Source organism: Pelecanus crispus, chromosome 9, assembly GCF_030463565.1.
Source record: "Pelecanus crispus isolate bPelCri1 chromosome 9, bPelCri1.pri, whole genome shotgun sequence".
NCBI classification, from domain to species: Eukaryota; Metazoa; Chordata; class Aves; order Pelecaniformes; family Pelecanidae; genus Pelecanus; species Pelecanus crispus.
In genome coordinates, this window is record NC_134651.1 from 40,066,223 (window position 1) to 40,085,295 (window position 19,073).

Genomic DNA, 19,073 nt, shown 5'->3' on the forward strand with positions numbered 1-19,073 from the left:
TCGTGTGCCTGGCCTTGCACACCCAGGGACGTACACACGCTTCTGATGCATTATTTCCCAGCTAGGGAGAAGGGATCAAAGAGATTTAATTGAGGTTTTAGTCCTCCTCTGCTCCCAAATACAAACTCCATCAATCCTAAGAAACTTTCTTAATGTTGCCTTGAATAAACCAAGGAACAGCAAACAAAAATCATGCAAATCCACCCATGATCAGAAAAGAAATTGCAGCTCCAGTTTTGGTTTCCAGCCGTCTTAACTATTCCTTGGTATCGAGCTCCTGGTCTAACTCAGACGCTCAACTTTTGAACTTTTGTCCCTGCTCCTCACCACAAGGAATGAGCTTTCAGCTGCTTTGTACCCAGCCACAGAGTCTGGTCAACCACACATCCGTACCCATAGAGAAGGACTTCATGGTTACACAATCACCAGGATCGCATCTTCCTTCCCCACTGCCCACAGCACACGTGATGCAGATCACAGAATCATAGAATCGTTTAGGGTGGAAAAGACCTTTAAGATCATCCAGTCCAACCATTAACCTACACTACCAAGTCCATACTAAGCCAATCAAGGGTAGACTAGACTAAACCATGTCCCAAAGTGCCACATCTACCCATTTTTTGAACACTTCCAGGGATGGGGACTCCACCACCTCTCTGGGCAGCCTGTTCCAATGCTTGACCACCCTTTCCGTGAAGAAATTTTTCCTAATATCCAATCTAAACCTCCCCTGGCACAGCTTGAGCCCATTTCCTCTCATCCTATCGCTAACTACGTGGGAGAAGAGACCAACACCCACCTCCCTGCCCCCTCCTTTCAGGTAGTTGTAGAGAGCGATGAGGTCTCCCCTCAGCCTCCTCTTCTCCAGGCTGAACACCCCCAGCTCCCTCAGCTGCTCCTCATCAGCCCTGTGCTCCAGACCCTTCCCCAGCTTCCTTGCCCTTCTCTGGACACGCTCCAGCACCTCAATGTGCTCAAGATACAGCGATGTGAGAGCTGAGAACGGCACCGCTCACATTTCACCACGGCCAACACAAGCTCCTAGGAAAACAGCGGCGCTTTCTTTGATTACCATCCCCAGAAGCCGAGCAGGACAGACAGTCACACAGCGTGCACAAATTACGGGTTCTACCTTGCACTACTTCATTCTTTAATGAGACTATCTCCTCCGTGAGGAGCTCTAAGGTCCCACTCCAGGTCAGTGTGCCTCAGGGACCAAACCAGCCCCAAACCTGCTCATAAACCCTTTAGAGGGCTGAGAAAACCAGCTCAGCTCTCTTCTAGCAGCCAGAATCTCCTGTCCAGCCTCTGCTAGGCTATGAGGCTGGGGAGCAACCACGCAACCAGCTCAGCTGGCAAGCCTGAAGAAGGGGCAGCATCCAGCCAAGGGATGCTGTGGAGCAGATGGGGATGCCTCTCCCAGACTCTCTGTAGCTGGAAGAGGATGCACGTCGTAGGCCGGGGGCTTTTGCTCACACAAAAGTGTCAACCTCCCCCCAGTCAACCTTTCAACACCAGCAAGACACCCACGCCCGAGCCCACCAGCCCCTGGAGCTCAGCAGAGCCAGGAGGAAGAGGAGGCAAAGAGGAGCACACGCTGCCGTCCCCTTCCCTTCACGCAAGCCAGGCACGAAAAGCACAGCTTCGGCTGGAGTGGCAACTATAAACCAAGCAATATGGTCCTTTCTGAAGAAAACAAATACTTGATTACAAAAATCACTGCCCATCTGCTCCCCCCACCCCAAAACTGGCAAGGCAGAGGGGCAGCGAGCCACTCTGCCCCATGGCTCTTCTCAGCTATAACAAGGAGATTCCAGTGCTTTGTATTCCCAAATTATCTGGACAACCTGTTGCTCAGGATTGGGACCCCCCTTTGCAAAGGGCCCGGTACCAATTAGAGGTTGGACCTGGGCATCCATGAGTTAATACAAGTAATGGAAATGATAATATCTAACTGTCTGGGCGTCTTTTTCAGCACTCGTGTCCACTGCTAAAGGAGATTCCTACAGAATCAGGGTCTGGAAGCAGCCCACAGCACACACACAATCCCACAGCAGTAACTGAGTCTTTTTTTTTTTTTTTTTAATGGTTGTCTTAAACCCACAGAATTGTATTACCAACACCTCATTTTTTTGCGTGTGAGGTTTTTGGGGTTTTGGTTTTGTGTTATTTTTTTTTTTTTTTTAAGCCACCCACAGAAGAGTTCTGCAAAAGTTCTTCCCGAAGAACAACAGGAATAATGATGCCAAAACACCCAGGGAGAGAGCTCGGAGCCGCAGCAGCAATGCGAACCCTGGACGGCACGTTGGCTCCAGCTCCGTCAGTCCTCATTACCCTGCGATCTCCCAGAGCGCGGCCGCGAGGATGTCCGAGAGCCAAGGAAAAGGGGGTGGGAGGCTGAGAAACTGAAATATATCTCCAGCCTAATGGACACTGAAAACGTTAAACCCCAAAGAAAGAAATGAGCCAGAAAGCGTTTCGCCGCTCTCGCCCCTGCGCAATACGGGGCTGCGGGGTGGGATGGCCAACCATCGCCAAAAGGCATTTTTTCCAATTTTTGAGTAAAACGCTAAGTGGGCGGAGGGAGGAGAAGTTCTACATTTATTCTTCAGCGCTCAAACACATGACAAAGCCTGGCTGCTAACGTGACAAAGACAAAACCAAGCAGTTATTACGTTACCCTGAGCACAGAGACAAGTTAAATACCCCTTTTTGTCTCCAGTTTCCTCCCATGCTCTGTCAAAGGGAGCTCCCTCTGCTCCTGCCGCTGCGCTACAGGAATCAGACTAATAACAGCCCTGCTTGGGTGAATAACGGGTTTCTATGGAGCGATAACACTACCTGATGCCTCGGCTTTATTCTACGGGATCTTCACACCATGACACTGTTATTAGGAGAGCCGCCTCTCAAAAAAACCTCCAAATCATAGCGGGGGAAAAAAAGAAAAAAACAACAACTCAGAAAGGGGATTTGAGCAGCTCCTCCTTCCCCGTCTGCGCGAGAGCAGTGGCCAGTGAAACACGGCTTTTCTTCTCATCCCCAGGACAAGAACATGCAAAACTCGGTGGCTACGGAGGAGAAGTCCTTCCCTCTGCCCTGGCTCAGGAGGTTTAATACCCACGCAAATACACAGCCTCGTCTTTGGCAAGTTCCTCCCTGTCCCCATGGAATTGTGAGCCTGCTTTACACCTCCTGAAGTTTTACTCTCGCTCCTTTTATTTACACCCAGTTAAACCAGATGTTTAACCCCGCTTAACATTATTTTTCTCCACATATGTAAAAGATAATACTATTCACTTAGTCAGCTTTTGTTGGCGGAGCCCAAAGCTGAACGTGGGTTGGTTTTGGTTTTATTTATTATTTTACAAGGAGGGGAATTCAGAATATCACCTACTCATTCATCAGTAATCATTCTGCTTTATAAATTTTAAAACTTGGGCATTTTAAATTCGCTTTCAAGTCTACGAGGCTTTAGAGAGCACTTCAATCGCGTTTTCATGCATTTCCCCAAAGTAATGAAAGCAACACAACTTCCACGCCTGTTTGCCTCTCTTCCCTTAAGGAAAAATTAAAATTCCCACATCACAGGACTCCAGGAGCTGGGTCTTCCGGAAAAACACCAGGGAGAACGCCAAGGAAGAAAAGTCATGGAAATACTGAACAACGCTGCCGATACCTGCTGGTAACTCAACGCTGCAGGTCAGATACCTGCCCAGGAGAGACAGCGGGCGAGCAGGATCCGGATCGCCGGGACTGAGGAGGGATGGAGAGGAGCCAGGGCAGGCGAGCGTGCCCCGACAGTGCCGGCGCAGACCTGCATTTCCCGATGACCCCAGCGAGAGCCAAGTCACGACAAAAAGACCTTTATTAACAACTCCCAGACGCTGGGCAGGACGGGCTGAGGCGTCGCAGCCAGTTTGGGGACCACGTACCCGCCGGTCTCGCCAGGGACCCCCTCCCCAATTCACCCCAAGTATCCGCCGCGGCTCCTCTTTGTCTCCGCATCTGCTCCAGCCGTGATGGAGCGGCTATTTCGTGAAATACCCCCCTCGCATTTCAAGTAGCTGCGAGCAGCATGGAGGCGGGGAGGGAAGAGCAGGGGTAATGCACATCTGCTCCATCTCCAGCCAGGTGAGCTCCTCTCCTGCGCTGTGGGTCCGCCCAGGCTCGCATCTCTCCTCTCCCTGGTTATTAAAAAAGGCGTGCGTGGAGCTGGTCCTCGCCAACCAGCTCGGCAGGCAGAGAGGTGCGAGCCAAACCACAGCCCTGCACAGAGGTGGCAGCCTAAAAATCCAGAGCCAAGCCACCCCATGCCACGAGAGCCCACTGTGAGATGCTCTGGCTCCGGATCCTGCGCACGGAGCATCCCCCATCCAGGAAAGCAGAGCTATTTGCAGCAGATATTAAATATTCACCCACACACAGCGAGCCCAGCTCCACCCAGGTAATAGGACTCATCTGGCAGATTTAACCATGCCAGAGAAACATTCAAAAAGAACCCAAAGCAGGCAGAAGTACTCTTGGCTTTGGGTGAAGGCTGAAACGATAAAACAAAGGACCCTCGATTCTTAAATGCACATCAGAGTCCCATATCACAGCACCGTCCTTCCCCATTGCAGAGGAACAGATTTTGCCCACGCTGCCAAAATCACCAGGAACTATGAAAATGCAATGAGGCTTCATCTTCCATCAATAAATTCTTTTTTTTTTTTTTTTGTTTTGTTTTGTTTTCTATAGAGACTTTCACCCACCCCAGCAGCTGTATGCTAATTCCCCCTCAGCACCACTTCATTATCACTTGGAACAGATGTTACAGTCGCTCCAAAATCTGGAGGTTACGAAAACTATTAACCTGATCTGGGCGCCAGGCTGAGGGTTTGTTGCGGGGTTTTTAGCAGCGAGGGGACCGGCTCAGCCCCCTCCTCCCGCCGCGGCAGCCGGCGGTCCCCGGCAGCGGCACGCTCGGCGAGGCGGACCAGGCTCTGCTCTCCCTGCAGCGAGAGACGGCCGCTTCTCCATTGCGGCACCCCAAGTGATCAGTAGCGACGACGGGATCGAAAACTGAGATAAAAACACACCCCCAAGCGTTGTAAAACAAAGGCAGAGATCAAGGGAGAAGATGCGACTTCCACGCTTGCTCCAAAAACTCAGAGAAATTAGCTACAAAAAACCCCACGAGTTTTAAAAACTTGGGCGCAAATGTGGATGCAATAACCTTTTTTTTTTGAGGGGGTGTCTTGTTGGGGGGTGTGTGTGTGCAAACAAAGTCATTTCAAGCACAGCTAAATCCAACTGCGAAAGGTTTAGCATTCCCCACGGAGCTGATTTCTCCACTGCAGCCCAGTGTGGCTCCTGGAGTAATTAATGCCAGAATCTATTTATGACCTTTGAATAAATTGTTCTTTTCTGAAGGGAAAGCTGTTAAACACGTTAGCAAATATAATTAAGAGGGAAGGCGGGGGGGTGGGTGACAAAAATCTGGAATTAAATCTCTCTCTAATTAGAAATGCTTCTTGCGACAACCCGGCTAAAAAACCCCACTCTCAAGCAGATACTGTAGCTTCATTAAAGCTTCCTCATCATCCTTCCCGAGATAACCGAGCTGCCGATGCAAGGGAAATCTACTTCTAACCTCTGTCACCCCTAAGACAAAAATGTCTAAACGCTCCTCCGCGTGGGTGAAGCTTGGCGACGTGCACCTGCACACGCAGAGGCTCTAAAGCCTTCCAGCAAGGGATGAGCAAAACTTGGGCACGGCCCCGCTCGCCTTCCCCAGCCAGGGCTGCTTTATCGCGGCCGCATCGCTCCTCCTTGCCCAGCCTCCCAGCCGCAGCCACCGACCGTGTTGCAAGGAACAGGTTTTGCTGCCGATAGCTGGGGACATTCGGCCAGGTTTGCCGTATCTCAGGCTAAGTTCTCATCAGGGAGACACGGAGCGCATCAGGCAGAAAGGCGCCAGGCAAAGCAGGTGGGAAGCGGCAGCGATTAAAGCTGGGAAGCCCCTTGGCAGTGTCGTCGCTCCATCAGCGTGAACATCCCTATGCCCACCGCTGGAGAAACCAAAACTCAACTGGTGTACGAGAAAGGGTTAACGTTAAGTAACAACTCTGCAATGCTCTCCGGCACCCAGCCCTCATCACTGTCACGGGAAAATGCAGAGGGCAGGATGATTCACATCTGGCAAGATCCTAGGTTGATTTATTTATTTTCATTATTTTAGAAGGCGCTCAAGTAGAGAGAGAGAGATATATTTTGTGCTCAAGTAATACGTTCTCATAGAATCATAGAATCGTTTAGGTTGGAAAAGACCTTTAAGATCATCCAGTCCAACCATTAACCTACACTACCAAGTCTACTCCAAGCCAATCAAGGCTAGACTAGACTAAACCATGTCCCCAAGTGCCACATCTACCCGTCTCCTACATCTCCGGTTGGTTTCACAAACCAAAGGTGACGGACGCAGCGAGATACTCGGTGAATCACCGCGGTCGCGAGGAGATCGGCAGGGGCAAGCGGTGCAAGGTTGGGGATATCAGCTCCTGGCACAGGCCAGTCCTGGGCAGACAGGGCAAGGCAGCAAACCTCAGAGCAATACTCCCATTTCACGTCCTGCAACTTCGCACAGAAAAATCCGCCCTTTTGGAGGGAGCCCAGAGCCGGGCAGGCAGACCACAAGCCCAGCCTTCCTCCCAGGCTGCTCGCGGCCGTCCTGGCTGACTCTGCGCTCCCGAACCCCTGGCAAGATTAAGTTCTTAGGTCTATTTTGTTGTTTGAAAACTGACAATTTTGCTAAAAGACACCCGCGTCCACCTACAAGACTGCACATCTCCCCAGGAGCAGGCACCCCAGCTGGTCCTGCGAGCATCACCCGAGGGCTGGAAGCCGCAGGCTGCTGCCAGCATCGTGATAACGCTTAGTCCCCCAAAAACCAGAGCTCAGCCATCACCACCCTGCTCGAGACCTTGTGCGCTCTGCCCAACACCGCTCAGTTTGGTGCGGGATCACCAGTTACAAAGCCACGTTTCACTGTTCAGAGCAAGCACCCGCGTACAGAAGAGGCATTGAAGGAAAGCCCTGCGGCCAGCTCACCCGCCCCGAGGGCAGCGGGCTGAGCCCGGAGCCATGCTGTGCTGGGCAACTGCGGCAGCAATTCCAGGAAACAGCCCAAAACCCTGCGGCAGCGTTAGAAAAGAGATGCAGAATTTGATCTATAAAGCGGGGGGAAGCATAAAATCCGTCAAAATAACATACTGGGTTTACCAGAAAAGTTTTTGTTGCATTTTCTGTTTAAAATCACAGTTCTCCCACAGATACCATGAGACTTTTTTTTTTTTTTTTTTTGGGTCTTCTGCCCTCTCTAAGGCTTACTAGTGACTTTCTTGGAAGATCACTCACATGAGAAAGCGCTTCCCATAAACGCAAAGGGTCTCGATATGCACACAAGTCTGCCCTGGATGCTGTACGCATTTCCTGTCCTGGGGACACGCCATTCAGCCTGGGATTTCCAGTGTTTAACACACTCCAGCTCTTAAAAAAAAAAAAATTAATATCTCTCTCTCTCTCTCTCTCATTACACCTCTCTCCCCCCCCCCCATTCTTGTTGCTTCTGCAACAGAGACAAGCCCAACCTCTCAGGAACAGGGCTCTGCTTGAGGGAAAACCTGTATCCTTGCATGAACTCAGATGCTCCCAGCCCAGCTGTGAACACTCCAAGTACCTGCTAAACCCAACGGAGCCACACAGCCTGTCTTAGAAAGCAAAAACAGTTTATACAGCGCATCTCGCTTCAGAGCGGTGTGGGGGACGCACGCTCAGCAAGGACCGTGCCGACAGGTCCTGCACGAGGCACTGCCGCGGGGCTCGTCCCATCCGCAGGTCTCATCCTGCACCAGCCTGGAAGCAGAGCGAGGGGCACGCCGCGCTCCTGGCCGCACGTTTGTTTTCCACGCGGCCGAATACTTTCGTCATGCACATGAGTTCAGCAGATTGCACAGATAATTCTGTGTTTGCAGCAGTAAACACAAATCACTTCTCCCGCTCCTCCCCTTCTTCATCTACAAGCCTCCTCTGTTCCCTCCTCAGCCCCTTTCAAATACCAGATGTTCCATTGAGCTGTAAACCACTATAAAATACAACAAAAGATATGAATGCTATAAAAGGGCCAATTTACTCCCCTCTCCACCAGTATTGAAGCGTATGCTTGAAGAGAAAGAGCAAATTCCCTCTATGGGAACCTTTTAGCCTTCCCCCTCGCCCCGTTTCTCAAGCCCCGCTCATTTGCGGGCAGAACCGCGGCCCCGATGCGGACAAGCGCAGGCAGCTGCCCCACGCCGCGGTCCCCGATGGAGCCGGGGCGCGGCGCGAAGCTCGCTGCCAAACAGGGGACCGCAGGTCCCAGAGGCACGAATCCCTCCCGACCTTCCCACTGCCACCCTCATCGCATCCAAAAGCGGCCGCCAGCATCTCCCTTTGCCGGACCAGGTTCGCTGCCCGGTCAGCTGTCAGCACGGACCGGGAGAGAGCACGCGGCCGACGCCGCTCCTGACAAGGGCGTGCAGGGCACCGTGCAAGGTGGGAGACGCTCCCCAGGTCCGGCGAGCTTGGCAAATTCAGTCCCGAGAAGTCAGGCAGCACCACAGCAAATAAAAGCCGATTTACAACTGGGTCTCTACCGCGGGCAACGCTACAGAGTCTACTGACAGGGGAGTTCGCTCAATCACACCGCCGAGGAGCCAAACGAGCAGAGCGAGTCAGGATATGACTCAGGCTGGTGGCTTTCCAAGGAGGCGAAGGAGGACCTTCCAGCTGAATCTTTGCTGTCCAGACGGGGCAGGCCCACGGGTTACGAAACGAGAAGAATAGATTTCGCATTGTCTCTTGCCACCCAAGCAACGGCGCGTTGGGCGGAAGGGAGACAAGAGGCAGGCGGCATCCTCTGTCCTGTGACGGGAAGGGCTTGCAGCCCTCGCATCAGGTGGAAACAACCCCTTCAGGGACTTCGGAAGAAAAGGGCTCTCGAAACTCGATGATGTTCCAAAACACATCCTGCAGGGCTTGTTACACAGGCTGGGAAATTTGATGGCCAAGATACTACTACTCTTCAGTGACTTCTCCTGAGGATAACTGATTTTTGTTGTTGTTTTGGGGTTTTTGTTTTAAGAGCAACGGGGCTTTGAGCCTACACACAGATTAGCAACCTGACCCATCCGCACCCGTATTTTTTCCAGTTCTTTCTGTAGTGGAGTCCTGCCTTTTGCTAGAGCAAGAGCACCCTCTGACACAAGAGGAGAGGACTCAGATGGTCCGACTACCTGTTACAGATATAGCTCTGTGAAAAGCTTTCAGGTTAGGGCATCTTAGCTAAACCTTACCATTAACACCGACCGGACCCCACAGGTCTGGGCTAGTCCAGAATGGGATCCCAGTCAAACAGCCCCAGAAGCAGCAGCAGTACTAAACGCCCATGTACTGGGAACAAGCAGATCACAATCGCAGGGCCCAGCAGTTGCACGGTCACCGGTAAACCCAAGCTATGAGACCCGGACCGCGGGTGCTCAAGCGGCACAGTTGTACTATGCACGCAGCTACGTACTTGGCTTGCTGGTTTGGCCAACCTCCACCTGCACCGAGCTGCAGCCAGGCAGGAGAGCCCCAGCCCTGCAAAGACGGGAGGCTCCGAGCCATCGCAGAGGGTGGAGGGCAAGGAGCGGTTGCATTTGAGTTGTATCATTGGATGAAGCACAGCCCGGAGCTGCAACCAAAGAAAACATAAGCGGGGGGGGGGGAAGTCAGTTTTATTAGAAACAGAACTTTTTCCGGGCTTTTTCTTGAAGGGGAAATACAACGCTGGGAAAAGTAATTTCACTAACGCTGAGTTTGAAGCTGTCAAACGCAGGCTGTAATTAATAGTTGCCCTGAAAAAGAAGGTCCTCCCCGCTCGTTAGGAAAGGAGCGTCAGAAGGCACACAGCTTGGAGCGAGCAGGACACAGGGCAGGGGTGGCAGGTGAAGCCGGGAGGCTGCCGTACAGGAACACAGGAGTCACCCCGAGGACGTGCCCGAATTGCAGCCCTCGGGCTACCACCGACAGGAGGGCTGGGGTGACTCGCTGCGGGCTGGCAGCGGGCACAAGACCAGGCTCTGCCTGGGGCCAGCGCTCACCGGAGCGGCACCGGGTCCCGGGATGCTGCAGGGGCAGCTGGGCAGACAGCCGGGCTCAGCGCTAACACGAGGGCAGGGCAGCGAGCAAGTCTTTCGTGGGATCAGAGAGCCGGGAGCCGTGCTGGTTGCTGGGGGAGCGGCCACAGGGACTCATCTTAAGACCGCTGAGAGCCCAAGGGATCCAGCTGATGTCCAGGGTAGTGTGAGGAAGCGGGGAGAGGAAGCTGTGTGCCACTCAAAGAAGGCGGATCCATGCTTTAAAAGAATCAAAGCAGAGACAGTCTTCGCTTCCCAGAGGTGTTGCCAAGCTCACTGTGCTCGCCCACCTCCACCATCCCTCCACGTTAATCCCCTGCACCCCGACACACACGCCTTCCACGTGCAGTAAGCCGCGCACCCCCTCATTTGCACTGCACCCTAAATCGATGGGACCCTGGTGCTCCCACCCCAGCTCAGCCCAGAGCACCCTGGCAGCCCCAGCCCGAGCTGCTGGGACACGCGGATGAGCATTTTTGAGATACTACTAAACGCTGGCTCAGGGGGAAATCAAACGGAGAAGCATTGCAGGGGAAAAAGCTCAAATGCTGGAAAAAGAGGTTTTGTCTCTTTAAGAAGGGACAAAGAAGCGGATCAAAAATTTGCCCTCAGGTCAGTCTGAAGCAACATTTCTGTCAGTGCCAAAAATCAGGTCCCTTCTGGCTCCAGAGCTGAAGAAAGCAAAGGGTCTGCAGCACCGGGCAGGGCTCCCGCACCCACGAGCCGTGGCACAGGAGGGTGGGCAGCACCATCCTGCCGCGCGCGGGCGAGGTGCTGAGGCTCAGCCCTTCAACGTAACCACAGCCCCAGCACACGCCTCGCTTGATCTAGCCTACATTTCTGCAGCCCTAATTCCTCCCCTGCCTGCCGCACTCAAACACAGCCACCGGAGCTAAGTATCGCAAGCGCCGCTGCCAAAAAAAATGGCTTGTTTCTCCCTGGAGGGACCAAGCAACGAGGCACCCCGTTTTCTTGGCGGTACACCCAGCACGAAGGATGGCCACCAAGAAGGATGGACAAGTCAAGCATTTTTTACAGCTCATCAACATGCTGCGAAGATAGAAGGCAGCTTCCAAGCCCAACTTGAAAAGTGACCCAACTGCCTGGTTTTTTGGCTTTGTGTTTTTTAAAGGCATCTATTCGTTCAAGAGTCTGCTCCTGCTAGGTATTTAATGCAGGTATTTAACTCTCATCAATCATTCAAGGGGCGGGGAGGGGGAAGTTATCGCTGCCTTTCATGCTTCTTGGCATAGCCAGCAGGATCCATCTAACACTCTCCACCTTCTTCTGCCCCAACAGAATACATATGAGCCTTCAGCTGCAGGTTCCGTTCTACCTTACGAGCTCACCGACAGCAAAAACGAGGGTGCTACCTCTAGCTAACACAAGGGTTTGGGTGCTATTTGACAGGTAGGAGGCACGAAGGGGGGCCGGGAAGAAAAGACTGCAATCGGTTCCTATTTACAAGGAGCTCACGAGTTCGGCCGTAGAAGACAGAGCACCTTTTTTCCCCTTTGTAAAGCTCAGCACATCCGAACGGGAAGTCACTGAGACACAGTAAACAGTGATATGTAATGAGGCCATTTTTTATAGCCGTTTTTGGAACAGAACTCAATTTCAAGAAGCAGAGGGTAAATAAAAAGCCAGAGGACCTGAGCAGGGTAAATGGGAAAGCAGCTACATGGACCTTGCTCAAACAACCCACCTACCCAGTCAGCTCTGATAATACTGAATTACATTTAACTACTATCATGACATATGGAAGTAATTACAAGCGTTGTAGCTATAAAGCCTTCAAGCGGCGTGTTAAAGTCCCAAAGCTTTGTGAATAATTACCGGTACCAAATACGCCAACGTGCCTTCGTCTCCCATATACCTGGGGGAAGCCCTTGCTATAAACCACCTGCTCCCAGTTGTCATGGCAAAGGAGTGCCTATATCATCAATAAATAGGGACCTTGATACCAAATTACTGCCATCCTTCAGGAAAAACAACAGCCACGAAGCCATCTGACAGTTCAGTCGGGTGTAGGGCGTTACAGCCATCAACGGAGAGAAGGCGGTTGTCTGCGTGGTTCCTTAATAAGAGCAAAACAGAGCGGTGGGCAGCCAAGTCATCACGCCAATTACGTTTGCTGCGTCTCATCAGTCTCAAGAGCCCTAATAAAACCTCCAGGCGCTGCAGACCGAGATGGATTATCTCTAGAGAGATGTCAATATGCTTCAAAGTAAGAATCCTTAATGAGCTGACCATTACTGCTAACTTAAAGTCTGTGCACACGCAAATACGCATTAAATATGTGGCTGCTTCGTTTCAAAATATCCAGAAGATTTTGAAGCAGGGGGAATTAAAAAAAAAAAAAAAAATTAGCAGCGTTCAAGCCAATCTTAAAGGAAGGACGAATGCAATGTGTTGTTAACGGGAGTCCTCGCCTTGCAGCAAAGCACACGCTCAAGCCCTAGAAGTGCACAACTGCTTCGGTGCAGGCACCAATTTCCATCCGTCTAAATATACGGAGGAACACCGGCGTCACGGCAGGTAACGCTGCAATAGCGTGCTCAGGCAGGCAGAACTGTTCGGACGTGCAGGCTAACAGAGACTGGTGACACCTTCTCCCCCAGAAATCCACCCTTACCACCCCACCGCTGCCACCCCTGACGTTCACACCGGCTTTCCACCAAAGCTGCTTTCCGAGTCCCATTTTGGGCAGGGACCCGAGCACTGGTTGGGAATCTGGTTTGACCTACCCGGGTTATCCAGTGACTCAAGCACAGCTGGCGGTCACGCTCCTGCAGTTTTCTCCCTGGCTAATTATTGCCAAAGAGCCAAGGAAACAAGAGCAGGGTTTGGACAGGGGCAATGGGAAGACGAGGCAGGATTTTGGGGGGGGTTATTGCTTTTTCCTTAGTTGTTCTCCCTTGAAGGAAAGCACGTTTCCTTCAGCTGCAGGGATTTAGGAGCAGAAACGCTCCTGGAGCTGGGCCAGAGGGCGGAGCGCAGGCTGAGACCCCCCAGACACGCTGGCGATGGTGTCGGGGCCCCGCCGTGCCTTGCACGCTGGCTCGCTTTCCCTCGCTGCTTCTCAGGCACCTCTGATACAAACGTTTTGCCAAGAGGCGTACATTTCCATATAGCTCCATATAAAAAAAATGAAAAACCCACACCACCAAGTATCAACCTCACCCAAATGTGCCATTTTTTTATTGCACACATTATTTCTTATGCCTCACCATGCTGAAACGCAAGTGAAGAGTCATTTAATTTGTATTTGACCAGAGACTTAACGAAATTACAATTCAAACCTAATTATCGATGAAAATCCAAAGCTCGGCGATCTCCATCTTACTCACAAAAGGAGCTGGGGATGCAGCTGTACCACATAGTGCCAGAGGCCTGGAAATTCGTGCCAGCTACAGGGGAATGGGGAGAGAAGCGGGGATCTGGAGACGGCTCCAGGCAGGGATGGGGGAGAAATGTTGTATTCGGAGTTGTGCACAGGGGACAGGGATGGCGAGCCTGAGGGGTGCTACATCTGCTCACGTTTGCAAATGAAGACGTCCTTTGCTTCACACCCTCTCAGCTGGCTGCAAAACCAGCTTGAATTACACCCCCTAAAATCCAATCACGGTAATAGACATAATGATCGATAAGTACCGAGGGCAAATACACACATTCCACTTCCCAACTCTCCAGAAACGGCCTCGACAGCAAAAGCAATTAGCAGAAATGAAGTTTTACTCCGGGCTCATCAAAACTGGCCTCACGTCTGCTAAGTCTCAGAAGAGAGCTGGGCTTTTAAGACCTTTTGCCCCTGCTTATTTTGTTAGTCTCTGTGGAGGTTCACTAGCTTTGGGTCATCCCACCCTGCCAGGCACTGCCAAGCACCAGACTCGGGGCTCTGGAATTGAGCACGAAAATAAAGCAAACTTGAGATCACAGCCTTATGAGGCTATTTTCTTATTTATTTAAACGTCAAGTAGTAGCTTCAAGTAGTAAACTACCGCTGTGTGTGGCCAGCCTGGCCATTTCACCGGCCGGGTTTCCCTGCTGAACAAGCACAGGAAGGTTTTTGGTGGGACGGGGACAGCAGTACACCTCGCTCTAACCTCACCACACAGCACACCTTCAACAGCCGCACGTAAGAACAAATCAGCACAGAGGGAGATTTAAAAAAAAAAACCAAAAACAAACCAACCAAAACCCCACACTCAACAAACAAACACACAACAGTGTCTGGATCTTAAAGCGTTTCTTTGCAGAGAGATGCGATTTCACCTCTGGCCTTTGAAACGATGCTCACCTCGGGCAAAAATCTGTTTCTCATTACACACCTGCACAACCCCATTTAATTCACTGAGAAAGGTGGATGACAGAGTACTACTGGGTGTTTCAAGTCTAGCACAAGTGTCTTGCCCCCTGGCATTCTGCCTGAGTAATAATAATAATAATAAAAAAAAAAAAAAAATCTCTGTAGTAAGACAGACAGCTGGTTAGCCAGCCCAGCCAGTCAGGCAAAATGTGCCTTTATCATCAAAAACAACCTCTGAAGTTTCTCGGCACGCTCCCGTCTTGCACATCCCTACCCCCGTGTCTGAACGCATCGCAGCTGTGTGACAAAGATGGGTTCCTACGTTCTTCTTCTGAAATCCGGCCCCGAGAGACGAAGCTGCTCGCCGCGAGCTGCAGCGAGGCCGAGGCGCTGCAGGGACGTTTCTCCCCACCCCGGCCGGGCTCAGACCCCCGTCCCCCCTCCTCCCCGGGTTGCCAGCGCTGCGGATGCGCAGAAGGCAAAGAGCAGCAAGATGCCTCCCGTCTTTAGCTACCCTGGGGGAGAAGCCGGATTCCCCAATTCAGGAATTGCCAGAGAAACGCCCAAATACGTAAGAACAAGTATAAAGACTCAAGTTTAGATTGGTTCGGGTCCCATCCTGGCCGAGGACAAGCATCAGCTGAGCATCGCCACAGCACCCACGCCCGCGCCAGGCAACGGCTCCGCACATCCCCGTGGGCTCGGCTTTGGCCGGGCTGTGCCGGTCCGCTCCGAAAGCCAGGTTCTCGCAGAGGTGACCACCAAAGCCACCCCATTCAGCCAGTGCCCCTCACACTCCTCCTAAAGCCAGGAAAGCAGCCAGAAAGCGATTGCGTTAAGCGCGGCCGGGCTGTAAACGCTCCCCTCCAGCAAGCGACGCCCGCCTCGGCGAGGGCAGCAAGAGCCTTCTTTCCAAACTGCCACACTGGGATCTTCCCTAGATCCCAGCTGCCATTTTTAAACCCATTCTTAATTCCCCACAGAGCAAGCACTGAACCAAAATTAGGTTTGTAGGGCTATAATATTTCCTTAAAAGAAGAAAAAAAAAAAATGCACAGTATGCCATTCTCGGGCATGTTCTAAGAAAGCACTAGTCCCCGCACATCTACAGCTCCAGTGCGACAGTTTGTATTTGGAAACAACAGTTTGTGCAGAAGACAGTTTGATCGGTTTATAGCCTGGAAAGCGAAGAGGAAATCTCACAGCATCGTCCCACCCCGGGAAGGGGCACCAGCACGCGTTGTTATTTACTCTGCGCCCGCAGGTCTCGCACGCCAACGCCAGCGCCGACGCAGCCTGGTTTTCACCGTACGGTTGGGGCTTCCCGGGATCAAGGTCTCCGGCTCCACAAGCGAGCGGCGACGTCCTCGCGGCAAAAAACGCGCTGTGCTCCCCAAAGCGCGGCTCCAAGCTTTGGGCCCCAATCCCAGCGGCTCCCCCCAGCACGCAGGGTGACATTTCGCTGGGTGAGGAGGCCAAATGGACTAAAAACACCATTGCCCTGGAACAAAACTCCGGTGGAAGAAGGAAAAGGCACTTGCCGGATAAGCAGCGTGCTTGCACAGCAGATATCCAAAGCTCGTGTTAACATTATACATTATTTATCTTTGAATGCTTCCATAAAGTTAAACAGAGTCTCGCGTGCCCTTGCTACCAGGAAATTTCCCGTCCCTTTCAGCAATAAAACCTGTCGTCGTTCAAAAACAGAAGACAAGTTTACTGCCCGCTTGTCAACACGGGGGCTGCAGGGTAGGGAGGAGAAAGTACCCCCCGTTTCATTTGTTTCTAATTGATTTCACTTCCCAATTCCCATGCAAATGCCGCGCAGCTCTGCTTGCAAAAACATAAGCAGAGCATTGAAACCCAAAACAACCAGAGCTGGGTTTTTTTTTTTTTTTTTATTCTTTGGATTCAGTTTGTTTAAGCCTGCTTCCACCACAACACCCCCAAAATTGGGAACCCTTCCAAGGAGGGAAGCCCCAAAGCCCGCCGAGGGCGGTGCAGGGGGGGCAGCTGGGGTCGCTGAACCGAGCCCCGCGGCACCCATCGCCCCCGGGCAGCCGCTGCTCCGCTGGGACCGCGGCCCGGGGCGGGGACGGACGGATGCACAGACGGACGGACGGACAGACAGGCACCGCATGGCCGCGCTCCCTGCCCAGCCGGGCTTGGGACAGGCTTGCAGAGCACCAGGGTTTGGGTGTTTGGTTTTTTTTTTTTGTGTGTGTGTGTGTGTTTTTTTTATTTATTTGCTTATTTTGCTTTTAATCTTCCTGGCCAAAGTTTTGTCCTCGAGGGCAGCGCCCTCCCAAGCCCGCCCGCTCCTCCCGCACATCAAACCCGAACTCGTTAAAAACCCCCAAGTAATCCCCCCCCCCCCCCCCCCCCCCCCGGTATTATTTGCTTTTGTTTCGCGATGACTGTAAACAGAAGGGGGGATGTTTCCCTCTTTCCCGGGGTGGGTTTTCGGTTTTTTTGGGTTTTTTTTTTTTTCTTTCCCCCCCTCCGCCCCGGAGCTCTCTCCCGTGTGCCGCCGTTCCCACCGGCGCTGCCCCCCGCCCCCGGGGCTCAGCCTGCCGGGGCACGGCCGGGGGGCTACGGGCCGGGCCGGGGGGGCTGGAGGGCAGCCGGGGGGGGCCGGAGCAGGCTGTCCCCACGCACCCCCTCCCCAAACCCGCTCGCATTCAGGCATCCCACCAAGTTTGCGAGAGCAACAGCCGCATCCAGGGCAGGGGGTGCTCGTGGGTGTCCCCCCCCCTTACACCCCCACCCACCCGTGCCCTCCCACACCCATCCCCTCCTACCTGGGACATCTGGGGCCTGAAGTTGATGTCCTTGAGGTCGATGGAGCCGGGGGAGAGGTTGTGGAGCAGCTGGCAGAGCAGCACCCCGTCCCGCAGCGCCTGCGCCAGGTCGAAGACCACCGCCGACGGCCAGACCACCCGGTGGTTGGGGGGCAAAACTTTGCAGTCGATGAGCCAGCGGCCGCACTGCCGCCACTCCTCCATGGCCGCCGTCCGACGGGGCCGCCGCCCCGCTCACACACCCGGCGGCCTTCCTCCTCCTCCTCCTCCTCCTCCTCCTCGCCGCTCAGGGGCAGCGGGCGGCCGCCCGAGGGGCTGCTCTGCACCGCGGCTCCGCGCTACCGCCCCGCTCCATCGCTGCCCGCCGCCCGGGGAAGCATCGCTCCGCGCCGGGGCTCTGCGGAGGAGGAGGGAGGAAGGAGGAGGAGGAGGAGGAGGAGGAGGAGGAAGAGGGGCGGCGCGGAGTTTTCCGGCGGAGGGCTGCCCCTGCCCCCGCTGCGGCCCCACCGCTCGGCCGGGGCTAGGCGCGCCGCATCCTCCCGGGAACAAAGCGGGGAGGGGGGGACGCGGGACGGACACACCGACGGCGGGGCGGCCCCCGGCCCAACTTCGGCCCCTGCCCCGCGGAAACTTGCCGAGGGGCCCCACCTGCGCCGGGGCCGGGGTGGGAGCTTGGTGCCCCCCGCCCCGGGCGGGAGGAGCTCCCGGGCCGCCCCCCGCCGCCCCTTTGTCTGCGGGAGCCGGGAGCAGGGGGCGGGCTGCGCTCCACGCCGCCTTGGCTCTTTTCCCATTTTTTTTTTTTTTTATTTTTCCCTCCCCCCCCCCCTTTTTTTTCTCCCTCTTTTTTTTTTTTTTTGTTGTTGTTGTTGTTGTATCCCCTCGCTCCCTCCCGCTGCTGCTGCTTCGCTCCGCTGTGCTGCTTCGCTCTCTCCGGTTCCGGGGTGTCCCCTTCCCCCCCCCCCCGGCACCCCCCACGCTCCTCAGCACCCCACGGGGCCCCGGGCGGCCGGGGGGCAGCGGCAGGACCCGACCCCAGGGCTCCTCACCCCCCTTCTGCCCTCGCAGCAGGAGCGGGCTTTGTCTGCCCGTCCACGCTCCCGCTCTTCATCCCGTGTTTGGGTTGCAAATAGTGCAGGGGAGATGTTTAACCCAAACAAGCGATCGTATTCCTTCAGGTTCAAACATGAAGACAACTCCTATAATTAATTACCAACGTATTTATTAAAAACCTCAACTCTCAGCCATTAACTCCCTGGCAGCAAACTCTTGAAAAATCTCTCGTTTTCACTGGTGGCTTCCATCCAAATCAGCACAGTTTAGAACAGCCTCTTTTCAAATCTGTTCTGAGTTTTCTTCCGAGATCCTCTCCCAAGAGTTTGTCGATTAATTTCCAGCCTGGCTTTCCAGATAGCCAAAACCGGAAGCCGAGACTGGGACGAAGGGAAGCTATTAACCTGGATGTCAAACAAATGCAACGCTAATCTCTTCCAAATGTAGCCAAGTGGAGATAAAGAAGAAAGAGCGACTCTAACTGGCATGATCCTTCATTTCCAATGTAGGAAGCAGGGTCCCTGCTAAGAACGAAAACCAATTGTTTTCTATTCCAAGGAAAGTTTGGTAGGCTTTTGGGGTTTTTTTAAGAAGGCACTTCTTTTAGCTGGATGTGCGGGGCACTCAATCTGTTTCGGGTCCGGCTGTGTGCAAGGCAGGGCAGGGTACGTGTAGCATGATCCAAGAGGGAGCAGCATCCATACACCCCAGTCTCAG

At 53.4% G+C, this 19,073-nt stretch overlaps 1 protein-coding gene across 4 annotated transcripts in view; it reads right to left on the bottom strand.

Annotated features, from left to right (window-relative positions):
- The window catches only part of VAV2 (vav guanine nucleotide exchange factor 2), a 152,714-nt gene extending 135,204 nt beyond the window's left edge, over window positions 1-17,510 (bottom strand). For all 4 annotated transcript variants that reach the window (XM_075717071.1, XM_075717070.1, XM_075717068.1 and 1 more), the window contains exon 1: window positions 17,307-17,510. In XM_075717071.1, coding sequence (XP_075573186.1) covers window positions 17,307-17,510 — 204 coding nt within the window. The remainder of the gene's footprint in view (window positions 1-17,306) is intronic.
- Window positions 17,511-19,073: the final 1,563 nt, after the last annotated feature.